This window comes from Lepisma saccharinum, chromosome 18, assembly GCF_977018435.1.
Source record: "Lepisma saccharinum chromosome 18, izLepSacc3.1, whole genome shotgun sequence".
NCBI lineage: Eukaryota > Metazoa > Arthropoda > Insecta > Zygentoma > Lepismatidae > Lepisma > Lepisma saccharinum.
The window spans coordinates 11,327,483-11,354,326 of NC_139246.1; the positions used below are offsets into that span (position 1 = coordinate 11,327,483).

At 38.7% G+C, this 26,844-nt stretch overlaps 1 protein-coding gene across 2 annotated transcripts in view; it reads left to right on the top strand.

Annotated features, from left to right (window-relative positions):
- Gos28 (golgi SNAP receptor complex member Gos28) overlaps positions 1–26,844 on the top strand; it is a 44,307-nt gene that overhangs the window by 7,769 nt on the left and 9,694 nt on the right. Inside the window, exons 2-5 of one of the 2 annotated variants that reach the window (XM_083139541.1) lie at positions 1,272–1,371; positions 5,863–5,892; positions 8,773–8,851; positions 20,029–20,219. In XM_083139541.1, the coding sequence (XP_082995667.1) occupies positions 1,272–1,371; positions 5,863–5,892; positions 8,773–8,851; positions 20,029–20,219 (400 nt within the window). The remainder of the gene's footprint in view (positions 1–1,271; positions 1,372–5,862; positions 5,893–8,772; positions 8,852–20,028; positions 20,220–26,844) is intronic. The other variant, XM_083139542.1, reaches the window with a different exon arrangement.

Below are 26,844 nucleotides of genomic sequence, written 5' to 3' on the forward strand. Positions count from 1 at the left end.
TTTGCACATTATGGTGCATTGCCAGAGACAATTACAATTATAGCATCCATGAAAATCTACGAGGAATCTATGGAGCATATGATGGAAGTGCCAGGAGAAAAGGAGTCAGCTGTTGCGGAAAAGTGCAAACAGGTAGTGAGTGCAAATGAGGACTTGAAACTATTGAAAACAATTTGTGATATTCTAAAAGGTGAAAATGCTGTTACCAAAATGAGTCCAGCTACATTAGCTTGTTTTATGTATGCTCCAATAACTTCTGTCGAAGTAGAATGATCATTTTCTATTATGAAAAACATTCTCTCTGACAGACGACTATCAATGAATGTTGAGAACTTAAACAAAACACCTTGTAGTTATGTGCAATCAAGACGGAGAAAATTGAAATGCTCTTCCCAATGTAGATTTTAACATTTTGCCAGAAATTATAGATAAAAGTAAGTGACTTCCAAATGTGCCTTTTTTCGGTTTATTTTGCCTTTTTTTTTTCATTTTTAGTGCCTATTTTCCACATTATAAATGCCTTTTTGCCTGCCTATTTTAACGAAAATAAATGCCTGAACTTCCGGGCTCTACATATTATATTTCTTTCATGCTTCGTTGCACCCTTCCTTCGACGACACCTTCTTATCTTATATATCTAAAGCTCTGCAAGTAGTTTTCCTTATGTGCTAACTCTCCGTCATTGTTTTTGGCTCATCTTTCCAAACTGCATGAATGCACAATAGCGTGTCGCTATGTGGCGCCTTAGCAACCATCCTAGCAACCGGTTGTATACATCCAACATGGCCACACCCATGTGCGGGACTAGCAGACGACTTTACCAGCATATGAAGTATGAATAAAATTAGAGATGGTCAGGTGTTTTTCATTGGTTCGCTTGACATGGAATGACCCACTCTCACTCTTCGTCTATCTATTTATCTCAGTGCTCAAAGTGAGGGGAAATCTGCAGAATGGTATCCCTCCAGTTAGCTAGTAAAATTTACACAAAGCACCCCCACCCCCTTCTCACCAGCTGTCTCCTTGTCATCATATTAAACCTTAGGAGCTTCTCCCAAGATTCGACCAAACATTTTCCACTTCAAGCGCTGATGAATCTGTCTCTCTCTCTCTCTCTGTTCAATTATAGAATCATGTGCATATCAGAAGTCTTGGTAAACTTTTGCAGCTACCTGTTGGAATGCATCTTTTTAATTCTTTATATACATTTGTACTAGTGTATGTATATAACCTTACCAGAGTGGAACTAATATTTTATGATTTGCTTTCAGATTTGAGAAAACAGGCACGTCAGTTGGAAAATGAAATTGATTTGAAGCTGGTGTCATTTAGCAAACTCGGACATGGCGGTCCAGGATACAAAGCGGAAAGGTAAATTCATGTTCATTTATTATTTCCTTTGTTTTAAGTGTGTTTCCCATGATGGTGAAACCTGTGACTTGGTAAGACTGTAACTGATGTATCATTCCATTGTCCCAAGAAAATTTTTTGCACATAATTTTGTTTTGTATTTCAAATTGTTGAGTTAACATGATAATCTGAATAATCTATTCTTCCTATCAAGTGTAGCTTTGGTGATGTACCAATTTCATAATGAACATTTTCTGGAGTCCTTCCAGAGAATCTTAACTGTTAGAGCAAGTAATGTTGTCATTCCAAAGACAGCATATCACCTTCATTCTTTTATTTGACCATGCTAAGAAAATCATGACTTGGATAACATTGTATAGCTGGGGCCTCCCAGATGACGCCTTTTAGTCAAGGGTTCGGTACCCGGTGGAGGCACATAGTGATTCGGATCCCACTTTAAACTGTAAGTCCAGTCCCAATTAGCCTTACTGTGCATAAAGTGAACTAAAAACACCAACTCAATCAACCAATCAAAGACATTGTATAGCTGTGAATTTTGATAATTCAACTGGAAATGCTCAAATGAAAGTGTTTTCCCGATGCTACAGTTGAGATCAATCATTTTATTTCTTCTTATGTATCATGGATTGTAAATTCTTGCATGGTAAGCATTAGTTACAGTATAATTAGGGACGTGAAGTTTTCCTTTTAACGACAGCACCGAAAAGTTGATGAAAGCGAAATAAATTGTTTAAAATGTATTTGGGTAGGTTAAGGAGGCAAGTTTTCAATGTTTCGGAATCTCGAAATAACGTGAATCATGCCATTTTTCAGAATAACGCCAAATTTTACACTGTCACACGAAAAATGCTGCGAAATGTGCAATATTAACTAGGGATAACAATTCTTCTATTCAAAAAGAACTACCTGAAGCTATATTCTGTCATTTGTGTGCTTGTGATAGTTGGATTCAAAAGAGTTGTCACGCTTAATTTATTGCAGTTTGACGGAGACATGACTGACAGTGTTTAACCTTGCCCGCGGGGGTGTTCCCAGAAGGGAAATTTTGTAGGAACGGGAACATTTCCAGGTAGATTAACCTGTTGTGTTTGAGGGGTGGAGCGCGCGCGCGCGTGTGTGTGTACACAAAACAGTATTTTGGGGCCGCAGAGGATTTATTTTGGCATTGTTAGTGAAATGTGATGTGTCTGATTGTGTTCCAAGATTTGGGTGTTATCATTCAATAAACGTTTCATATTTATTGTCTGGTGAGATGAAATAGTTTTCCAAATGGAAGAAATTTGGTCATTTCTCACAATTGTAAGCCATATTTTTTTTTTTAAAACTAAAATTTGTCTCAATTTTCGAGAACCAATACGATGTGAAACTCTTAAACATAGAAGGAACAGTAAAAATGCATGTAAAAGTAACACCGATTTTAAATTAATAACATAATAATAATAAATTTTGCCATAAACTGCAAAAAAAAAAACCCACCAAATTGCAGTAAAAAATAACATCGAAATTTAGAGAAAAATAAAACTAAAACTTCACGCCCCTAGTTATAATATCTTTCTTCCTGAGATATCTACGAACCCTACATTGATGAAGAGGAGAAACAGGTTGGCTCAATCATTATTTCACACATGTATTTTATACATGACTTGATGTACACGAGCTGACACTGGTTACTTGTTGTGAAGAACAGCTATACATTAACCTAAGTTGAAATGAAGAAAGATACAATGCACATGTGAACATGAACAAATGTTCTACACTCTGTAAAAAAAAAATAGCATCACTGTATTCTAATTACGGATGTTGACAATTTTGAGTTTCGCATGCATGCATCTTTCCTGCACAACTTGAAATCAATTGATTGAAGCATTGGTCTGGTATCACTGCGTAGTGTGGTGTTATTCTTTTGTTGATTTAGTGTTTGGAGTGTCCGCTAGAGGGTGTAGCAATCAGTTACTGCTGCAAGGCTTTGTAATCAATTGTCAGGAGTCTGTAAAACGATTGTTAGTAGTGTAACTTGTGACGTGTTTTATGTTGCAAACTACATGTTCATTATTGACAGTTTGGATACGTTATCATATTTGAGAAGTGTTCTGGTGGTGTGTAGTGTATTTGAGCGTGTTTTCTCGGAAAAAATGGGCAGAAAGTGTGACATTTCACCACGTAAGCAAGGAATGGTTCTTGCTTTGCATATGGATGGTCATTCTCAGAGAGAAATTGGTCGACAACTTCAAATGCATCAATCCACAGTTAGCCGCTGCCTGCAAAAGCAACAAGAATATGGAAAATCATCTCTGAGAAGTCACTGTGGCAGAAAGAAAAATACATCACCTCGACTGGATCGTTTGATAAAGGACATGGCACTGAAGAACAGAGGAATGAGTTCACGCCAAATTGCACATAAACTTCAAAATGAGGTGGGAGTTAATCTTACTCATGCTACTGTAGTATCCCGACTAAAGAAACAGGGTGTTTCTAAACACGTCCCACGTAATAAACCCAGGCTAACTGACGCACAAGCAAAAGCTAGACGTGAGTTTGTCACACGTTATGGCGCATGGAATGATACAGATTGAAAACATGTGATATTTTCTGATGAAAAACGATTTAAATTGCTGGGGAATGACAGCTCAGTTAAACTGTGGATGCGGAAGGGAGAAGAACTTGCAAAATCTTGTGTATTTTGAAACTCAAACGTTTTGTGGCAGTGTTATGATTTGGGCATGTTTCTCTGCAAAAGGGATTGGCAGGATGTATATTTGCGGGACCGTTAAGGCTGACCATTATCTGGAAATCCTGAATCGGAAAGTTCTACAAACTGCGGGAGATCATTTTTCTGGACAGAATTTGGGCTACTTTATTTTTCAAGACGACAATGCAACCTGTCACCATGTTCAGGTGGTGAATAACTGGTTTCACGATATGAATATTGAAAGACTTTGTTGGCCGCCCAAATCTCCAGACATAAATCCTATAGAAAACCTGTGGGCTATGATGTGCAAAAAACTTGGTAAGCAGACGTACAGGTCAAAAGAGGAACTTATGGCAGCAATTGTACATGTTTGGAATGAAATTGAGGTCGAATATTGTCAAAATCTCATTCATAGCATGCCTCGAAGGTTGGAAGCACTTTAGAAGGCCAGGGGTGGCCACACTAAGTACTAGTCAATGTATTTACTTACTAGCATTACAAATTGACATATCATGATGAATTTAAAACCTTTGTTCAATCTTTTTACTTGTAAAAAATTGTCTTTGTGCGAAAACGTTCCACAAGCTATATTTGCAATAATTTTGTTATTAGTTCTGTAAAGTGCATTATGTATGTAACTATGACTTAAATAATAAAAATATATTGTACAGATATAGTGTCTTATATAATTGTTAGGAAAACAAATCGACAAGTCGAATTAAATCAATAAAACAACTGATAATTCACGAGCGAAATGCTGACGACCAAAAATAATGAAGTGATGCTAATTTTTTTTTACAGAGTGTATTATAAAATTACTACTTGATGCATGATAGGTTTTGATGCGTAATTAATTTTGTGTTTCTGGCAACTTTCTCATGATGAGTGAGTGATAACTAAGTTATTTAGAAGAGATGATGTTCCTCCACAGACTTGCCAAATCTTATATAATAGAAATGTATGTGTGTGTTTATGGTATGTATTCATTAGTGCATTTCATGTTTATGCTTCATTAGTTTAGTGTAATGAATTAATGATCCCCTTTTTTGTTTATTATAATTTATTAGGGATGGGCCGATACCGATTAAGTACTGATATAAAATTTACTGATACCGATAACCGATATTCTACCAATCCGATATAAAATTAGAAATGGTCCTTGAAGAACCTGAAAGGTTCATTGACCTCCTTAATATATGTGTGCTTCAAGGTGACTGCAGTGAAAAAGAAATTGCATATTTAGACATTTACATTTATAGAAAGGGCAAGGAGATTATCCATAAAAATTAAACAAAATGGCATAATTTTGCACTAAATTATCATATATTTATCGATATATTGGATCGGTAAAATAATCGGTAATTTTACCGATAAACCGATACACCGCGGCCGGTACTGATAGAGTACCAATTAATCGGTTCCATCCCTATAATTTATGTTAAGCTGGTAGTTGTGATTGACTACAAATATCCACTATGTTTATAATTTTATGATTGGAATTGAAGATAATTAAACAGAAAATATCTGAATGTAAATTGCTAACAATATTGCCTCTAGATAATTATCAATAATAAGTAGATTATATTTTAAATACACATGGCACAGTGTCATTAATTTTGTATTTGCTGTCAAAGTGTGTTCATTTTAAAATTTCCGCAATGTTCTTTCTTTCCAATGCTGACTAGATTTTCTTTGTCACTAAACAAACTTTCTGTTCTTTTTCTTTTTGTTGTGCCTGCAAACTCTCACTTGTTTGTTTTCTATTTGCACACTAACATCCATCCTTCTTTCTCTTCTCTCAGTCCACTTGGTTGTGAAACCTCATCAGAAAGGTAGGAAATTAGATTATACTGCTTTCGTTTCCCATGCTAATTTTAAATGAGATTTATGTTTTATGACACAAATTTAAGGCTCGGCCGGACCTTTGACTAATGCCAGGACTGCTGTTTTCGAATTTTCCTATTTTTATTTATTTATTTTTTCAGAAAAACTGCTATGACGTTCGAAAATTACATCAGATTATAATTTCTTCTAGAGCAGTCACGTGGTTTGCTTTCCTGTTGTCGGAGATATTATCAATTGTTTCATAGCCTTACGTAGCCACAAAACTGTTGATAACATCTAGGCAACAGCGAAGGATTCACGTGAATGCTCTTGGAGGAATTCTAAAGTGATGCAATTTTTCAAACTTTGGAATATCATAGCAGTTTTTTCAAAGGAGAGGAAAATTTAAAAGAAACTGCCCTGTCCTTTCATTGCCCAAGACCCACCTGAGCTTTAAGTCCAGAAAATGAATACGGTTTACTAAACAATATTAAGTATTACCCATGATTTGTAGACATTTTTGATAACTATCTTGTTGTATGTGGTATTGATTGTCTAATTTTGAATTGCTGGATACTGATCTCTTAAGTATACCTTCTGTTCTACATACCAGGGTTGTTTGGTAAGTATGGTATGTGATCCATAGATGTCAGCATTATGAACAAAAAAAAACCTCCACAATTTTACACCATCCTCCAGACAAGCTTCTGAGAAGTGCTACGTTCTGTTTGATTGGCTTGTCAAAATAGAAGATGCTGAGAATTTCCAAAATTCATGGGCAGAGAGGAGGTTCATGCTGTCATAAAATTGTATTTTAACGTTGGGAGGGGGGGACCTAGATCAAAGCTATCATAGATTCTGTTGTTCATGAAACTTATTCTTAATTTAAAGCTGTTCACTCATTGGTTTGCTTAATTTAACCCTACATCGGATGCACTCTATCTCTGAGATACATGTAGCTATAATTGCTTATTTTGTTGGAAACGTTTAGGCTTGTGGTTCGAAGGCCCCGTTGTGTCTGGGCTTAGAGTAATCCATTTCTATTTGTAAGATACAATATGACAGATGTAGTTTGGGTTAGTGGTAGCAAAGTCTACCAGAAAAAGATGCTGAACTCATTTGTTGCATGCTCTGCAGCAGTGCTGCGAGTTCAGTGATGATGATGATATTTGGTTATGAGCAGGGAAGGGATTTGTATGTAGCAAAAATGTACTAAATATATAAATATATATTTAATTATTTTCATCAAAATATGGAGTTAAATATGAACTTAAAATTGTAAAAAAAAAATACCTTTTTAATAATACAATACATGAGCTACATAAAATACAGTATGCTTACAACGAAATAAATTGTAGAGCAACACAAAATGTGTTTTCATTTTCTGTTTCCAAAACAGTGAATATCAAGATTTTGTTGTAAGTCTTTGAACGTGAATTTTCTTCTGTCGTCTCTTAAGATGGATTTATATTGACTAAAACTGCGTTCAATATCGCAAGAAGTAATGGGAGTTTATTTAAAATTTGTCAGTTATTCACACAAAAAATTCACACCGAACTCTCTCAGACACACGGGGACATGTAGTTATTCCGCGAAATAAATTATATGTTGAGAAATATTCTGAAGTATGGAAATAATATGTAAAAAATGATAATAAACCTAATATATGTAGAAATATGGACAATAAAAATGGAGTTTTTCGAGTACATTTCATGATGTGCAAAGATAATACAAAATATTTGTGATTTTAGCTTCATACCAGAAAATGTATTTAACCGTTCCCTGGTTATGAGTAATCTGTGGAGGATTGTGATATCACAGAGAAAAGAGAAGGTGATTCGGAGACTAAACTGGAATGTGGTGATGAGTGTGTAGAACAACAGAGTAACATATATGAATTAATGTTTGTCTAGTGACAATAAATGTCATATGTTGTGGCAAAGAAATGTTCTTAATAAGTTTAAAAATCATGTATAGGACTAAATACAGAGAAACTAGTACTGACAGGTTGGTTTGAATATTTTGCGAGGAACAACAATAACAACTGTATAAATATATTAAGAATCAACATTAACCCTAAATGCTGGATCTGTCACTTACTTACATAATGTTCCAAACAAACATGCTTGTTGTGTCATAACTAGGGCTCGGAAGTTGAGGAAAAATCTTTTTTTTTCCTAGTGTCCTAAGACGAGGCCCAACATAATATATGTTCATTTTGGGTCATTGTAGGCCAGAAAAAGGTGGGTTTTATTGGTCCTTTTTTAGCCTTTTTTTTAAGGTCTTAACGGCTTTTATTTGCTACTTCACCTTCTTTCGACTACAAGGTCCTTAAACCGTAAGTTGTCTGGAAGGTCGCGCTGTAAGTGGCAACTTTCTCTTGTTTTGAAGCTTTCAGTTTTTTCGCACTGTCTGTTCCATACCACCAGAATTTTGTATTTTTTATTCTTAAATATGTAATTAAAACTTAAGTTATTAATAAATTTGGATGTCATTTATACGTCCTTTTTTCCGTTTTTAGGTCCTTTTTTATATTTTTAGGTCTTTTTTTTTTGGCTATTTTAAGGTCTTCAACTTCCAAGCCCTAGTCGTGACTAATATTATCACATAATATAATAGTGCATGAGGGGCAGCTACAAACTTGCATGCTCTATATGTTTTATGAATTTTAACTTCGTTGCTGGTGTTTTCTGTGATGCTATTTAGGATAGAACATAATTTCATATTTCATCTGGAACAGCCTTGACGTTGACGTTAATAGAACAGAAAATAGGCCAGCATGGAAGGGTGAAAATAAACAATGTGTAACAGATATGTTGATTTAGTAAATGCTTTATTATGCGTACCAGTAACAATTGAAATTTGCAGTTTTCGTGTTTCTTTTACAGTGAGGACACTGTTCCACTACTCAGTGGCGAACACATGTTTGAGACTATGGCCCTTGAAATAGAACAGCTGTTAAGTAAGGTAATTAATTTAATCAGTGTTTATAGTATTAAGAGTTCAACCATTGACCTGAATTTGCAGAAACATTAAAAATTAGATTTTTATGCTTGTACATGTGTATAAATTTAAAATACAGGGTTATTATAAATGATTGACCCGATTTCATAAATTCACTGTAGCTTTATTATTTGACTTATTGTCAAAAAACTTTGCAGATGTATAGAAAAACTCAAAAAGTTTTTTTGTGACATATTACAAGTGCTCTATATGTTCCCCCCTAGCAATTCTGCAAATATCAAGTCGATAATCAAGTTCTTCCCACACTTGGTGCAGCATGTCCCTATCAATCCGTTGGAAAGCACTGTTGATGCGAGCTCTCAGTTCTGTTAGGTTTGTTGGTAGCGGAGGCGTAAACACTGTATCCTTCACATAACCCCACACAAAAAAAATCGCATGGGGTTAGGTCCGGAGAGCATGGAGGCCATGGCAGGAATTGCTGATCATCATCCCCACCACGACCGATCCATCGGTTTGTCAATCTCCTGTTTAGGAATTCACGACCATCGAGATGGAAGTTGGGTGGAGCACCATCCTGTTGGAAGATGAAGTCCACACTGTCTGTTTCCAATTGTGGCATGAGCCAATATTCCAGCATGTCCAGATACACGTGTCCTGTCATGGTCTGTTCTGAGAAGAAAAAGGGGCCATAAACTTTACACCGTGAGACTGCACAAAACACATTAACCTTTGGTGAGTTTCTAATGTGCTGCATGACAGCGTGGGAACTCTCTGTCCACCAGATTCGCACATTGTGTCTGTTCACTGCTCCATTCACAAAAAATGTTGCTTCATCACTAAAGATGAGTTTCTCACAAAACCCATCTTCTTCTTCCATAAGCTGTTGTAACTGTGCTGAAAATTCAAAGCGTATGGCTTTGTCATCAGGCATCAGGGCTTGTAGCAATTGCAAGTGGTAAGGCTTCTGCTTTAATCGTTTCCATAAGATCTTCCAAACGGTAGGCTGTGGAATGCTCAGCTCTCTGCTTGCTTTGTTCGTCGACTTCTGTGGGCTTCGTGCAAAACTCGCTCGCACGCGCTCAACCGTTTCTTCAGTCACTGTAGGCCGACCAGTTGATTTCCCCTTACAGAGGCATCCTGAAGCTGTAAATTGTGCATACTATCAGCGAATGGACTTGGCAGTTGGTGGATCTTTTTTGAACTTCGTTCGGAAGTCTCGTTGCACTGTTAGGACAGACTGATGTGAATGAAACTCGAGCACAACATAAGCTTTCACTCTGCCTGTCACCATATTGAATAAATGCTCACTGCTACACTCTCATGGCAGAAATCAGAAGCAAACATGCAACACAAAAAAACTTTTTGAGTTTTTCTATATGTCTGCAAAGTTTTTTGACAATATGTCAAATAATTAAGCTACAGTGAATTTATGAAATCGGGTCAATCATTTATAATAACTCTGTGTATAATGTGTGGACAGTAACTGTACGTTACAACATTAGGCTTATGTAAAGGTAAACAAGAAAGTTCTGTCTATTTCTGATGATGTTGAATGTCATGAGTACTGAACACTGCAAGTTCCAAGGTTAGACTGGCATGATGGTTATTGGTGGGGATATACACATTCAACCAGCAGGATGTGGTCACTGCAGTTCAATGTGAACACAAGTTAAACATGGGTACTCCAAGAGCATGGGCCCCTTACATGCTTAAAGGCTTTATATATTTTTTTTTTAGTTCACTTTATGCACAGATAGACTAATCAGGACTAGACATGCAGTTTAAAGTGTGATCAGCAACACTATATATCTCCAGCAGATATCGAACCCGAGACCCATTGATTACAAGGTGGCACTTTTGTGTATGTATCGTGATGGTTCCAAGGATCCAGGGTGAAATGCCACAAATAAGAAAAAAACTTTAATAGTAATATTTAGAGCCTCCCCGATTACACAGTGGTAGCGTTGTTGCCTTGTAATCAAGGGGTCCCGGGTTCGATACTCGGTGGAGGCACATGGTGGTTCGGATCAAACTTTAAACTGTAGGTCCAGTCCTGATTAGCCTTACTGTGCATAAATTGGACTTAAAACACCAATTCAACCAACTAACTAATGGTAATATTTACAGTGTTATTTTGCAACTACTGATCTGATATTAAGTGCCAAACTTTCTCTGAAGATACTGTATTGAATTAGACTGTTGTGGTTTTATTCTAACATTGTGGAGAATTGTTCTCTCCATCTTCAGGGGTTGATATGTATTTATTGTTATTTTTATATTATATAGATGTGGTTTTTCACAAGAATACCACTTAGGAGATATGTTCTGTGCATAAGAAACTGGTTTGTGTAAGACTTGAATTGAATCTGCTGGGGAGGGTGATTTCTTGATGACGTATTCTCCCCCATGTGCAGTAGGGTACTGCATGGAACCACTTTCGCTTGCTTGTGCTAATTTGAGTGTCGCACACTCAAGCGTTTACAATGAAATATCATTTTAATGGACAATAATTTTAGACATACAGATATAACAGTTGGGCTGAAAAGTTCGTAGGCTAACATAGTAAAAAATATTTTTTTGACAAAATTCGATTTTATTATTCAATATAGTTGCCTTCGAGGGCGATACAACGATTATAGCGGTCATACAATTTTTCGATGCCATTTTTATAGTACAATTTCTCTTTAGCCTCAAAATAGGCCTCAGTTTCGGCGATTACCTCTTCATCAGTGCTAAATTTCTTTCCAGCGAGCATTCTTTTAAGGTCTGCAAACAGGAAAAAGTCACTGGGGGCCAGATCTGGAGAATATGGTTGATGGGGAAGCAATTCGTAGTCTAATTTATATAATTTTGCCATCGTTTTCATTGATTTGTGACACTGTGCATTGTCTTGATGAAACAGCACTTTTTTCTTCTTCAAATGGGGCCGTTTTTTCGTGATTTCATCCTTTAAACGCTCCAACAACGCTATGTAATAATCGCTGTTGATGGACTGGCCCTTTTTGGGGTAATCGATGAATATAATACCATGCGCATCCCAGAATACTGATGCCATAACCTTGCCAGCCGACTGTTGCGTCTTTCCACGCTTTGGATTCGGTTCATCACGTGCAGTCCACTCGGCTGACTGTCGATTGGACTCTGGAGTGTAGTTATGGAGCCATGTTTCATCCATTGTAATATATCGACGGAAAAATTCGTGTTTATTACGGTTGAATATCGCTAAACATTGCTCCGAATCATCAAAACGTTGTTGCTTTTGATCGATTGTGAGCACGCGCGGCACCCATTTTGCACACAGCTTTCGCATGTTCAAATATTCATGCACAATATGTCCAACACGTTCCTTTGATATTTTTAAAGTCTCAGATATCTCGATCAACTTTACGATCATTTAAAATTATTTTGTGGACTTTTTTGATGTTTTCGTCGGTAACAGCCTCTTTGGGGCGTCCACTGCGTGCATCGTCTTCGATGCTCATTTCGCCTCGTTTAAATTTAGCAAACCACTTCTCAACGGTTGATTTTCCTGGTGCAGAGTCCGAATAATGTTTATCAAGCCAAGCCTTGGCTTCAACAGTATTTTTTTTTCGCCAAAAAGCAATGCTTTATTAACACACGAAATTCTTTTTTATCCATTTTTTCACAATAACAAAAGCTGCTTCACTCACAATGCTATATCTCACGAACTAATTATCCGGCAGCTGTGAAATTTATACACGTATCTTTTGAAGGTTAGTACTAAGTAACAATCACATGGATTTAATTCTAGTAACGCCATCTATGAGTCAGCCTACGAACTTTTCAGCCCAACTGTTATGTAAAATATCCATCCTGGCAGTTTCATCCCATAATCATCTTTTTTATATTTACTCATTGTATTGGTAACATATACATTTTAACATAGAGATATTGACTATGTTTACTTAAGTTTCAATTTCAATGAGTTTTTCAGTTCAAGATCCATATTTGAGGTCTCCCTATCAGAGACAAATGACTGATGTATGTGTACTATTGGGCAACGAGCATTATCGCTCATTTTGCCCATCCGAGTGTTATTCTCTCAAGCAAAGAAACACTATGTAATGTCATCCGTACAAAATATATGGTGCTCAAGCAAAATGCTTTCACTGCAGCACTTGAATGTCCAGACTTAAGGGTTCAAAGTAATCAGATGAGTTAACATGTGACAAGTGAGATGCCACATGTGCCAGTTAGAAATGAACCTTCGGAAGTAAATGCAGTCTTTCGTACCCAGGAGACACAAGCAGTACATGTTGGGCTGGGCCATTTTCCCAATTGTATCACATTCATTTGCTGGTCGCATATGGTCAGGTCTGCTTTTTTTAGACTAGGGGTGTCTCTGTGACATATTGGTTGTCACTTCAGTCTGAAATCTGCCTTCCAAGGCCAATGGTGCATCTGCCCCAAATCGTGATATTCACCCCCTCCAAATAAATTCATGTCACAATCCCCATAAAGTATTTGATTACAGTAGCATGTCTACTAAAAGTATTTTTTTTAAGCTTTACTTAACCTATACTTGTTCTGCCCTCCCCTGAATATATGTGAGACCTCTGTCCCAAGACCTTGGATGCATTACCCCCAAAATGGTTTGGACGGATACGTAATATTTGATTTTTATTTTAATACATAGTTCTTAAAAGTGCCCATGTTTTTTTTTTTTTAATTGTTCAAATTTTCGAAAGAACAGAAAGCTGTCACATTCATTGGTAAAATGCTTCATAAAGTAAATTACCAGGCTGTCCCGGAAGCACAATACAAGGAGGAAAATGAAACACAGAATATCAGAAACAAAAACAGGCTTTTTATTCAGCAAAGTACAGGCCTGCCCCATCTCTGCGACAACAGTTCAATCTGAGGGCGATACCAGGTGGCAGGTTTAGAATTGAAAAACTCACGACAGGCAGCACGACCTGCTGGAACAAACTCATAATGGACAATCCTGTCAATATTCCACCACACACACAGCATGAGCTTTTCCACAAATCTATCTTGTTTCACATGGGCAATGGCCTCCTGTCCTCTTTTCACCCACTGTTTATGTGTATCAGGATTTTTCAGAAACACACACTTCTCGTCTCCTGTCACAATTCTCCTCCAAAAGCGAAGATCACACGGGTTTTGTAGCAATGTCTGGTAAATTGCAACTCTGTGCTGGGCACCTCTGTCAGCTCCTGCGGACTTTGTCGGGGCTGTTTATTGGTGTAATCCATGTCATGCAAGCGATGGTTTACTGTTGATTTGGATGCCCTAACACACACGTGCTGGATTGTGGTGTAGCATTCACAACATCCTGCAGAGACTCGTCTATCGGAGGTCGTCCCGTGCGGGGCTTGTCTGCAAGGCATAGATCACCTGAAGCAAATTGTTTAAACAAACGGGAAGCTGTCGATCGATTCACCACTTCTTCGTTCTCCACACGACAAATTTCCTCCTTGCAACATCCTCCAGTTGGACACCAGTCGTTCCAAAGTTAGTCCGCTGCTACTTTTGTCGGGAACATTGAGACGCTTTTATCACTCATCAGGGCCTGCTGGGTAGAAAAGAAAACACAACATTCTTTTCAAAGTTAAACACAATTTTATAATCGCTTATATTTCCTAATCACTTACCAATAAAACACTAGAACATTCAATACTAACGTTGGGCAATTCACTCACATATAACGAAAGTCAAATTACATAATTAATTGTTTACTTTCAACTTATCGGCAAGAAGAAAACTCGAAAACCCAAAATCTATACTTCAATCCTCTCCGTTTTCAAGTTCTTATTGATCCTTCACCTTCACCTGTTTTCCAAACTCAGTCTGTCGTCAGGTGAGGAACATTCAGGTGGGTTCACTTCCTCGGCTGAGATGAAAGAGTGACGTCAACACGAACAGATTTTGACGTATTTATAAACATATATAAAAGTTCCAACTACAACTGTATCAGTCTAACTATAATTGTCTGTGACAACTTGCACATTATTTGAAGTAACAAACATTTTAAAAATCTTAACTTCTTACAAATATAAAATCTTAAAACTCTCAGGTTCGTTACATCCTCTTTTGCTGATTGTCCTTTTTGCCATAAAAAACTCAGCACGGCATGAAGTGCAAATTGGTTCTCACTCATTGTGCCCACTTTAACTTCACGGGAACACTCGCTACACATGCAGTGTGTGCCTTTACTTCATCCCACGAACCTGCCAACAGCCTTTCACCGGTGGTGCCACCTACCCTCGCAAACTTCACCTCGTGGAGCTCAGTTTGCTGAACCTGGGACAGCCTGGTATACATATACATATGCATTTAAACAGTGTTTGTGTGTGGAGAATTAGATTTTAAAAACTCAAAGACAATTTCAGCATTTAATACGAATTATTATGCATCTGAAGATAGAAAATTCAACCTGAAGAAACCAAATAATGCGCTGCAGTTGTATGTTTTATCAAAATTGCTTCTTCGTGTGAGTGATTCCATTATTGTTTCACGAGATATACAGAATCTTAGCTAGAAATTCCAAAGGCCGAGGCGACAAAGGCAGAAAAACAGTGTAAAATAAGAAAAATACAAATGGCCCACACTTGTATAAGATAAATGCGTTTCGTGGAGAAAATTTCATGGTATTGTTATTTACTCTGCGAAGAGAGCACAACATTTTTTACATCCATTTCTTCGCAGGCCTGCAAGAATATTAATTTAATGGGAGTGTCAGCACTTTCATAGGATCTTATCTTTTCGCACGTGCAACACCGAAAACGTATGCATACCATATCGCTAAATATCATCCCCAAATATAATGCTTGAACACTCCCCCCTCTATACAAATCCTTTGACAATCTGAGATTTAACACTTTCTCAAGCATTGCTCTCCATGAAATTTAATATGCAGTCCTCCCACAAAAATTTTCATCCCCCCCCAAAAGTCTGTCCCCATACCAGAAATTCTGCAACAGTCTAGTACGTAATACTACAAGAGTTGGATATCCTCCACCCCTAATTTAATGCTCAATTCCCATTGCATGTCATTTCGTGTGTCCATTTAATGCCTAATATGTCAGATTTGTATATCTGTCCCCCCCCCCCATAATATGTATTACCCCTTACAATTCCCTTGGCAGGCTACAAATTATTTCTGTAATAGCAGTGGTCAATTGATAATGTCATTCAACTTGTGTCAATGATCACTCAGGGGAATTTCCTTCACAAAATCACCCCCCCCCCACCAAAGAGTTAGAGATGCAACCTGTATGTGGGCCTGCCCTTAAATACCTGCTTTTCTTCGTCTATTGGATTAAATATGGTTTACCTAAGGTATTAACATTTTCTAACTAACTAACTAACTCTCTCTCTAGCCTTCTTAAACCCGAAGGTTCATTGCTGCAGCAACACAGGCCTTCCATCTGTCCCTATCTTGAGCAACATTTTCACACATACTACCAATGTTAAACTATTTTAAGAAAAAAATTCCCCCAAAAAATTTCGATGGCACAATCCATTCCAGTACCACCTGTGTGCTCCAGTGAACCGACCTCAATATTTGTTCCTCTAATTGTGGACATGGTTAAGTCTAGGTTGTCAGAAACAATCCTCCAAGTCAGTCTTGATTAGAATATTGCACATACTTACCAGTTCCTTGTGTACAGTACATATCACTGAAGATTTCATAAGTCAGTCAAATATGTAACTTGGTTACAATGGAGCTTTGGTCACTGTTAAATAATTTTCCTCGGTTGTCTTCACAGTTTGTATAAATACTAAGAACAGGACAGATAAATGTACCCTAGGGCAGTAAGGCATCTGACTGACACTCGGGAGACCCAGGTTTGATTCCCAGACTGGGTAATCTAAGATCGACATTTTTCCAGCCTTTCCCATGCAGTGGACAGCTCTGAGGTTCGCCTAGCCTCATATAAATTAATACCTGGTGGCCGGAGCATGGTGCTGATCACATCACATCCGAAATGGCCCAGTTCGAGAATGTGTGGGGCCCTACCTTCACCCGATATGTGCCTTCATGGTATGGCGCAATGTACACACATTACCTGTCAGTATCAGTCGATATGGACATATCGGTTTATGGGTAAAATTACAGACAATTTTACCAATCTGATATATCCATGAATAGCCTGCGATTTATTGCAGAATTCTGCCATTTTGTTGTTACTTTATACATGAAAACATATACTGTATTTACACATGTATAATGTGCACCCCGTTTTTTGATAGGGAAAAGTGACAAAATATTATATCTCTTATATAATGCGCAGTACAAGCCAGGTTCAAGAAATGGCTTTCCTAGTTGTTGGTTGTAAAGCTGTTGCTACGCCGATCAACAGTGAATGACATCATACCTATTCAGTGAGTCACCTGTTGCTATGTGGACAAAGTGGAGAATATCCTCTTGTATAAACAATAAATCACCAACCCATCAGTGGCATAGCGTGATTCTATGAAAGGTGTAAGGCTTCCTTAGATAAACCTGATCTGAATATTGGACAAAGAAAACCCAAAGATATTTTAAGTAAATAGAATCTATTTGAATGTAAGTCATGCATGGGCATACTCAATTTCAAACACAGAATTCACACACTCTATGTTAACAATAATAGCATATGCGTGTATTACTTAATGAAAATTCTCATTTATACTGTGACTCGATCCGACGATCCTTTAGTCTGAACACCTCCAACACGTCGTCGTAGAATCGGGAGTTTCTGGTCAATGTCTTTAGCAGCTCCTTTTCAATGGATATCAGTCCCAAGTCAGATTTCCTTGCCTGAGTCTGTGTGCTGCGTTGAAATGTGTGAATCCTCTTCAGTGCAGAAAACTACTTTTCCACCGACGAGCTTGAGGCAGGAACAGTGGGGAAGAATTCTGTTAGTTTGTACACTTGTACAACAGCTTCATTCAAATGGGTAGTACACAAGTACTCATGAAGTTCAAACACACTCTTTACTCGATATTCGGCTTCAGAATAAATTACCTGTAGCTCAACTTTCAACTAGTAGCAATTGACAAATTTCGCATACAGCTTAGTTAAGGACACATGTCATATTTTTATTCTTATTATTCTTTTTCTTTCACTAAAAAGCCATTTGAGGGAAATGCTTAGGATACAATTTGCAAATGCAAATGCATTCGAGAATATTACGCCCGACCCTGTGGCCGAGTGGTTAGCACATCGCGCTGCGAAGCCAAGGGTCCCGGGTTCGAATCCCGGTCGGGCTTGGTTGTTTGTGAATGTCCATTCATCAATTTCATCATTTCATCACTCATCCCCATCTTCGCAAATTAGCCAAGAGGCACAAAACGCGAAGTAAAATAAACTAAATCAATCAATCAATCAATCAATTCGAGAATATTATTCATTATCATGGTTACGATATTTGCGCACATTTTGAAAAGCATATCAAGCAACTTAGTCAAAGGAAAAGGTAAAACAAATCTGTAAATCATAACGCTAAGTATTACGCGTATGCTTTTAATATTACGGGCAAGTGGGATGCAGGCGCCTAACTTTGCGGACGCTGCCGGATCTAGGATTGTCAGGCATTCCTCCTCGCTGCTTCTAATGAAGGTAATATCCAATATTAAACCATCTCTTTGTGAACTTAATAGTTAGTTTACACATTTAAAATGACGCCCGTTTTGTTAGCTACACCTACCGTCAAGCATTGTTGAAACAACAAGGGAGTCGATTTTTTTGGTTCTCTTCCGACCGTGGCAAACAGACGCAGCAGGGACAGAAATCTCGCCAATTAGTAATGCGCATTACAGTGCGTCAGAATCGGGGCGCCCTGTCATTGGTTGAGTAGATACTACATAAGCAAACACACCCACCATGGGCGAGTCCAAATCATTTCTTCCATTCACCCGCACGTAAGTCTTCTCATGAAGCCTTACAGAGAAACAACTCGAATCAAAACAAGACCTCAATTGTTTTGTTAAAAGTTCTACTTGATGTCTGATGTGTGTTCAAGCGATAAATATGGGAATGAAATACTTTTTCTTCAATAATTTCAACTTGTAAGGTGGACTTACAAGCCTTACGTGGGCACTACGCCGCTGCAACCCATACCACCTTCCACTTCTCCCTCCACTGTGTTTAGCATCCCAAAGCTTTCAATCCTTAACCACCTCCTTTCTTCAAAATCACCTTATGAATTTGCAGTGCTCATGAAGTTATTTTCTATTATTTCTCACCTAACAAATACCGCTGATATACATCCCAAGTGACGCGAGGTGCATGCTCGAATTCCGCCAGAACAGCAGTGCTTTTCTTGGTGTCGCAGACCATTACATTACAAAGTGAAAAATTGTGGGACATGACCTTTAAACTTTTATACGCGGTTTTTCTCATTCCCTCTTTACTTTTTCTAAAAGAAATTTAAAAATATATTCTTTTTGCGTGACTAACGTAACATTTATAAGAGGCACATTCAGGACCCTCAAACTAGCAGTTAGCAGCACAAGATTTCTTCCATTAAGGCATTTACACACTCCATATATGTCATATTATTTGGGCAGTAATATATTTTAATTATTATTTTCTTTTTCCTTATATTTTCTTTCATCCAAAGTACCATAACATTCAGAACATTCCTTCATTTTTTGATGAGCTTATGGCACGTTAGTGTCGCTATCTTGAATGGAATACTGTTGCCATATTCAGAAACTACAGAATTTAAGCTTTACAATAATACCTCACATGTTAGGGTTCCGTAAACATGAAATATCAATGCAAGTGTCACAAGATCATGGACTGGGCCTGTACGGTTTCATGTTGGCTGCCCAAATTATTCCGTGCATAATACGCACCACACTTTTTGGGGGGCAAAAATTTTGAAAAAAAGAGTGCGCATTTTGCATGAGTAAATATGGTAAATCAAATGCCTTTGTTTCTGTAAACTAAGTGTCAAAATATGCATTTTCTTTTTCAAAGCCAAGGCCCGTTGCATTCACCTGACACATAGATTTATTAAAGATTCATGAAGGATTCATGTTCTTCAAGTAACATTTATAGTTTAATGTTGTAGCAGTGATAACTTAGTATTATTTCATCCCTAATGTGACGAACTAATCCCTAATACATGTATAGACACCCCCTTCCTCTCTCACTCACATACATGTAGGCAACATTTAAACACTTGTAATAATTTCTATTTCAGTTGTCATCTGTGAATGAGAAAATGGGTGAGTTCTCTCCTGGTCAGGCTCCAAGTGCAGCTCTTCTTCATACAATTCAGCGTCACAGAGAAATCTTGCAGGATTACAGCCAGGAATTCAGGAAAACGAAAGCCAACTTTGTTGCCAGGAGGGAAAGAGAGGATTTGTTGAAAAATGTTCGCAGGGATATAGAGTAGGTTGATTACAAGTATTATGTGAGCTCCATCTAGATTGCTGTTCTATTTTTTCTTACAAAAATTGGCTTTTGCTGCTTTAACCTTTTGGCACGCATGCTTATGTCACTCATGTGAGCAATCGCGTGCTGTACTTTTTACAACATGTATAAATTAGCTGCTTTCACAATCTTAATTTATTTTGTTCTGCATGACCATATTTTATCTTTAATGGTTTTGATTTATTTTTATTGGGTAAGATTATTTTATTAATTTTGGAGTTACATTGCACAGTTGTTCGGATCCCAATTTAAACTGTAGGTCCAGTCCCGATTAGCCTATATGTGCACAAAGTGGTTTGAAACACCAATTCTATATGTTATAGTGGTGACAAGGTGTTTCAAGAGTACAAAAAAACTATGTTATTTACTACAGTATTGTAATAATTCACTTGATCTTACATGAAAGCAAGTAAAAACAAATGCAAAATTGCCCTCCTCACCTGAAGATTATTGAAGAAATCGTTCTTTTTCATTTGTATCTAATCTGTGTGACATTTTGAATAAAACAAAGTCACTCACAAACAGTATGACAAACAAAAATAAAATACTGCATGAGAAGGCGTATGTTGTAAAAAATACAACATTCACTGGCCCTCATTGTTTGAAAACTTATTTGCCACTGACAAACCATTAGGAGAGTTACTTGAACGTATGGAATAGATGGAGGAGAGTTAAAGAAAAGAATAGACGTGGGCGCCACGCTGTTGTTTACGCCAATGCTGTTGTAAAATTTACAACGGCACACATCCCGGAAGGTTAAAAGTATGTTGTGGACATTACTTGACAGTTAATATCTGTTTGTAAGTCATTTACTTATAAACAAAAGCACGAGAACAGGCTTTAATGCAATTTTATGGTCTGTGTACATTTACTGATGCAGAAATCAGTGTTTGATTAAGCTTATTTCACACGTGGTGTACGTTTGCTGAGAATGAAAAATGCTAGGCCGTGTTTCTAATTTTTTTTTGTAGTGTAGTAATGTCTACATAAATTTATTTACACAATATACAATGGTATGCAAATTTCACTGTAGAATGTGTCACCATAAAACACAGAAAAACTTTCAGTGTGTAGATGATGCCACAACAAACATTTCTTGGTAACATTTTGCACATTGACAGGGTGGCTACTCAACTGGAATTCTTCATGAATTATTGGCTCCAGGAATTGTGCGTGATTTTTTTTCCAGAGATGTAAAAAATTGCAACTTTTATTAATCCAAGTCCCAGTGATTTATTTGAATTTATACATATTTATAAGTGACTTGAGGCAAGTTTTTCACAGTTCAGCTTTTATTTTTATCGAGGAACGAAAAGAAATCTATGTGGAAAATAGAGAATTCATTCAATTCGTTTACTTTGTTAGTGTCCTTTGGAAGAATATTAGAAGTTGATTAGTTAAATTTGAGTTTCAAATTCTTATACAATTGACAATTTTCTGTAGATTAGTATATTCCGTAACATTTATGACTTGTGTTTGTAAACGTATTTCGAGTCTGAGTTTGCGAAGTGACAAATTTATATTCCCGCACCTTAAATTAAATATTTTAAATATGTATACCATTTAATTGAATTAGAACCTTTGGATACATTGCAATCAGATAGACCCTTGATATTTTTAATACACTTGGGGGGGGGGGGGGGTAAGATGTTGAAATAGAGAAAACATCTGCTTTAACCTTGAATTTTTGGAAAGTTTGCCTTGAAAACCGGGAATTATACTTGAATTTTATGATGGCCCTAAAGTGGCCACCCTGATTGAGGTTGTGTTGTAATGCTACAAGCCCTCGAAAAATGACATTTTTTAAATTCATAAATTCAGAATCCAGGGGTCCCAAGTTCAATACCCAGTGGATGCCACTTACTGATTCGGATCCCACTTTAAGCTATAGATCCCATAGAAAAAAACAGCAGGTAAGAAACTATTGGAATATCTTGATAGAGTCGCAATTAGCCTTTCTGTACATAAAGTGCACTTAAAAACTCAAACTTATTTTTTTCTTTCGGGAATCAGTATTACGGTGTGGGTATATTATCATGCCAGTAGAGACATAAGTAGGGTGTAGTCGCAAGGTTTAACCCCTGCTCTGCAAATTATGCAAGTATATCCATACATATGTTGCATGACCTATTGTATATTTTTACAGTGTGGAAAGGCTTCCTAAGCTTTGTCCATAGATACACTGTGTAGAGCACCATTCCATTGACTGGTTACTTTTTCTCTCTAGTGTACTAAAAAACTGCCATCAGACATAAAATCATTTTATCTATCAGTGGCAACCATAACAGGGTTCCTGCGTTTGAAACAAAGCATGCTTGCCAATAAGAACAATTGTCTTGATGTCCACTACATGGTATGAAAGCAATAGCAATACTCTGTGTATACATAATCATAGTTACATTCATATGCTAATCCTTATAAAATTATATGAAAGATCTATACATGAAGTGTGAACATCACGTAACTCCCTAATTTGTCTTAATGAGATCACTGTCATGTTATGTAGAAATGTTCATGTTTTTATTTATTTCCCTTTGAATGCTCACTCAATATAAAATCAAGATTTGTTGTTTTATGTTTTCAAGTGTATAAATTACAGGGTGACAAGAAATAACCCGTACAAAGTTTGGCATAGCCTGCCAAGAATGTAGTGTACCGTAGCCAAATAATTGTTGTGTTATTAAATTCTCCATAGTCTTTTGAAACTGTACCTGTTGTTTTGGCTTCATAACGATTACTTTCTGTGTGTTTGAGAATGTCAACCAAATGCAGTGCAATTTTGGAACTGTAGCGTCAAGGAAAGCGTCAATGTGAAATTGTTCGTTTGCTGGGTGTTCCAAAAGTGACAGACTCAGACGAAGTTCGGCGATTGAAGGAGCTCGGCCATGAAGGCGACCGTCCCAGAAGATGAAGAAAGCCTACCGTCAACACGTCCCAGAACAGCAAGATCATCAAAAAGCGAGTTCAGCGAAATCCGAGGGTCTCCATGAGAAAAGTCGCCCGTGAGATCGGGATCAACCGCGAATCGGTGCGGCAAATGGTGAGAAACAACCTCAACCTCAAGGCGTACAAGCTCCAAAAAGTTCAGCTTCTCACGGACGAAAACAAGCGCCTGCGACTCAAAAGATGCCGTCCTCTGAAGCGCCGGGCCGCAGGTCAGCAATGGGAGCGCATTCTCTTCACAGACGAGAAGCTGTTCACCGTGGAGCAGGCGCACAACCACCAAAACGACAGGACCTGGTCTGCAGAGGCTCCCGGTACCTCAGCCATCGTCGAACACCGCCAAAATCCACAGTCGGTCATGGTGTGGGGTGGAATTTGCGCAAACGGCAAGACGCCTCTGGTTTTCGTGGATCAAGGGGTCAAAATCAACCAAGAAGTGTACTGCCGCGACATTCTCGAACGTCATCCTTCCGTGGGCCCAGCAGCACTTCGGCGATACGCAATGGACATTCCAGCAAGACTCCGCTCTGGCCCACAGGGCGAAAATGACGCAAGCGTGGTGCAGAACCCATTTTCCGGACTTCATCGCATCGACGGAATGACCACCCTACTCGCCGGATCTCAACCCAATGGACTACAGTGTCTGGTCGATTTTGGAGGCCAGGGTATGTGCTAAACGCCACCACAGTTTGGAGTTGCTGAAGCAATCGCTGCGTCATGAGTGGAACCGATTGTCGCCCGAGGACCTGCGGCCCATCGCCCAAAATTTCAAAGCCCGTTTGGACCTCTGTATCGCCTCCCAGGGAGGCCACTTCGAAACCGGCTGAACATCTTGTTCCCAAGGTCCCATGTCATTGTTCTTCAGTGTTGGTTTGCTCAATTGTTTCGGTTTAATAAATGTATGATCACAAACATTAGTCCGGGTTATTTCTTGTCACCCTGTATAACCAAACCTAGGCATACAAATTTAAGTGACTTTATATTTTAAATACACTCGTGCATAAGTAAGGGATAATTCAGTTATCACAGGGGGAAAATGGAGAACCACCCATATATGGATTGTAGGTTGAATTGCAAATGGTGTCAGACTGAAAACAATGTGAGAAAAGGTACAGAGTGGGCAACAGGGATGAAAATACAAAGGGGTGTGAAAATCAGGAAATGTACCCATGTGTTAGTCCAGGAAACAGGGTGCAGCACAGATACATCAATAATGTGTGTGATCTCCCTGCACTGCAAGACATGCACCACAACGTGCGTGCATGCTGAGGATGAGATTATCAAGAAGTGTCTGGCTTGCCATTCTTGGATCGGTGCCTCCCTGAGCTCGGGAATGAACCTTGAATCCATTTGACGACGTGCAATTTGCCTGCCAAGCATGTCCCATGCATGCTCTGTTGGGTTCAAGTCTGGTGAGGGACTGGTTCTGTCGAATCATCTGATGTCTTGAGTCTCAAGGTACCCAGCCACTATGCCAGCTCGATGGGGACGAGCATTATCATCCTTCAGAATGATTTCAGGGCCCACTGCACCCCGAAACAGACAAACACACTGGTCCAGGATGTCATCCCGATGCACCGCACCTGTGATGGTACCCCGTGGGAAGACATGCAGTGGTGTGCGAGACCCCAGGATGATCCCAACCCACACCATGATTCCGCCACCCCTGTAATGGTCCAGTTCAGTAATGTTAGCTGGACGGAACCGTGTTCCAGGTTCTCTCCAGATGAAGATATGTCGTGAATCACTGGTAAGACAGAACCTGGATTCATCTGTGAACAAGACATGACTCCATTGATCCTGGGCCCATGTGTGATGTTCCCTGGACCAATTCAAACAAGCTCTTCTTTGTACTGGGTTCCATGGAACACACCTTTCTGGTTTTCTGGCATACAGGTGTCCCTCAGCTAACTGTCTGTACACTGTAAACCTTGAAACTGTGGTCCCTGTAGCAACTGCAAGATCTCTACAGAGATCTGAGGTGTCTATTGCACCTGGCTGTTTGGCGTAAGAAATGGTCCTCATGGATGGTGGTACTCCTTGGACGGCCTCTGCGAAACCTCCGAGTGACATTTTCACCCTCCGCCAGACCCTTGAGATGATACTGGGGGACATCCAGTTCATGTGACACTTCCATCTGCGTCTGAACCCTCTCCAGTCGTCTGACGATTCTTCCACGCATGAAATCATCCGTATGGTGTCTCTGTGCCATTCTACACGTGCACTGACAATCTGGCCAACAACACTGCTGTGTGTACACTGTTTGTGATGTATCGAACACAACTACTGGCATGTTGAAACAGCGCTCAGCGCATACCCGACTGCAACGGGTGTATACATTACCACCAGACGGTAACTTTGGAAATCACGTGTGGCCCACAGTCAAGGACTTGTACTCGGAAACACTACATGCATTTACCACTGTTTCTCAAGATGTTTTCTATGTAATTTCACATTATTCTTAAGTTTTGCACATGAGTGTACTTTATGGTTTATCCTGATATTCCCATTTCTTAATACATTTAAAACATTGCCTGTAATCTTACCTTATAGTTTTCATTAATAAATTTAATGGTGTTCTTGCCGTCTCACTTCTTCACAAAAGAAGTGTTAGGTGACTCATGTTATCTGTAATCCATTCTTGCTATCTACAGCAGGGGCGGGGCCAGAAATTTTCGACCGGGTCGGCAGAAACTCCATATTGATAGATTAGGGTGGGCAGTATAAATTTAAGACCATACAGCATGTCCACACTAGAGGGATCGAGAAATAAATGCTCGCCATTTAAAACCAGATAAGGATATTGCTGGATTTTTCATATGACAGGAAGGGGAAACTCTCCGAGATTGTGCAACACTGTTTTCAGACAGCTACACGGTCGCGCATGAGCGTCAATAGCTTTTGTCTCGAAAGGAAGCCCGGCGCCATTCAGTAGTCGATCGCGCAGTGGAAAACATGTGGACACCGCAACAGAAAGTTCAGTGCGTGTTATGGCTAGCAGAAGAGAAATCTGTTACTCGGGTTCAACGCCGTGTTCGTCGTATGTGGAATGTGGATCCACCTGGTCATAAAGCGATTCTCCAATGGGACAGAACACTCCGAGAAACAGGTTCTTTACTACCGCAAACCGGCAAACATGCGAAAGTGTCTGTGAATGAGGCAACAATCGAACGTGTGAGAATGGCATTTGCAAGGAGTCCAAGGAAGTCTATCCGAAGAGCTAGTTCCGAACTTCAAATTCCTAGATCGACTATTCACAAGGTCTTACACAAGCGACTCCATTTGACTGCTTACAAGATTTGCTTCATCACCACATAAAGCCAAATGATCGTCCGCTTAGGGCACATTTTGCAGCTGAAATGCTTCTGCGAATTGAAAATGACAACTCGTATCTGGACAAGATTGTTTTCTCGGATGAAGCAACCTTTCATTTATGCGGCAAAATCAATAGGCACAACTGCCAGATATGGGGTTCAGAGATTCCCCATGTTATTCACGAACATGAGAGAGACATGCCTAAAGTGAATGTCTGGTGTGGATTGACGAGGAACTCTGTCATTGGACCATTCTTCTTCTTAGAGGCTACAGTCACAGGACATGTGTATCTGGACATGTTGCAGAACTTCGCCATAGACCAATT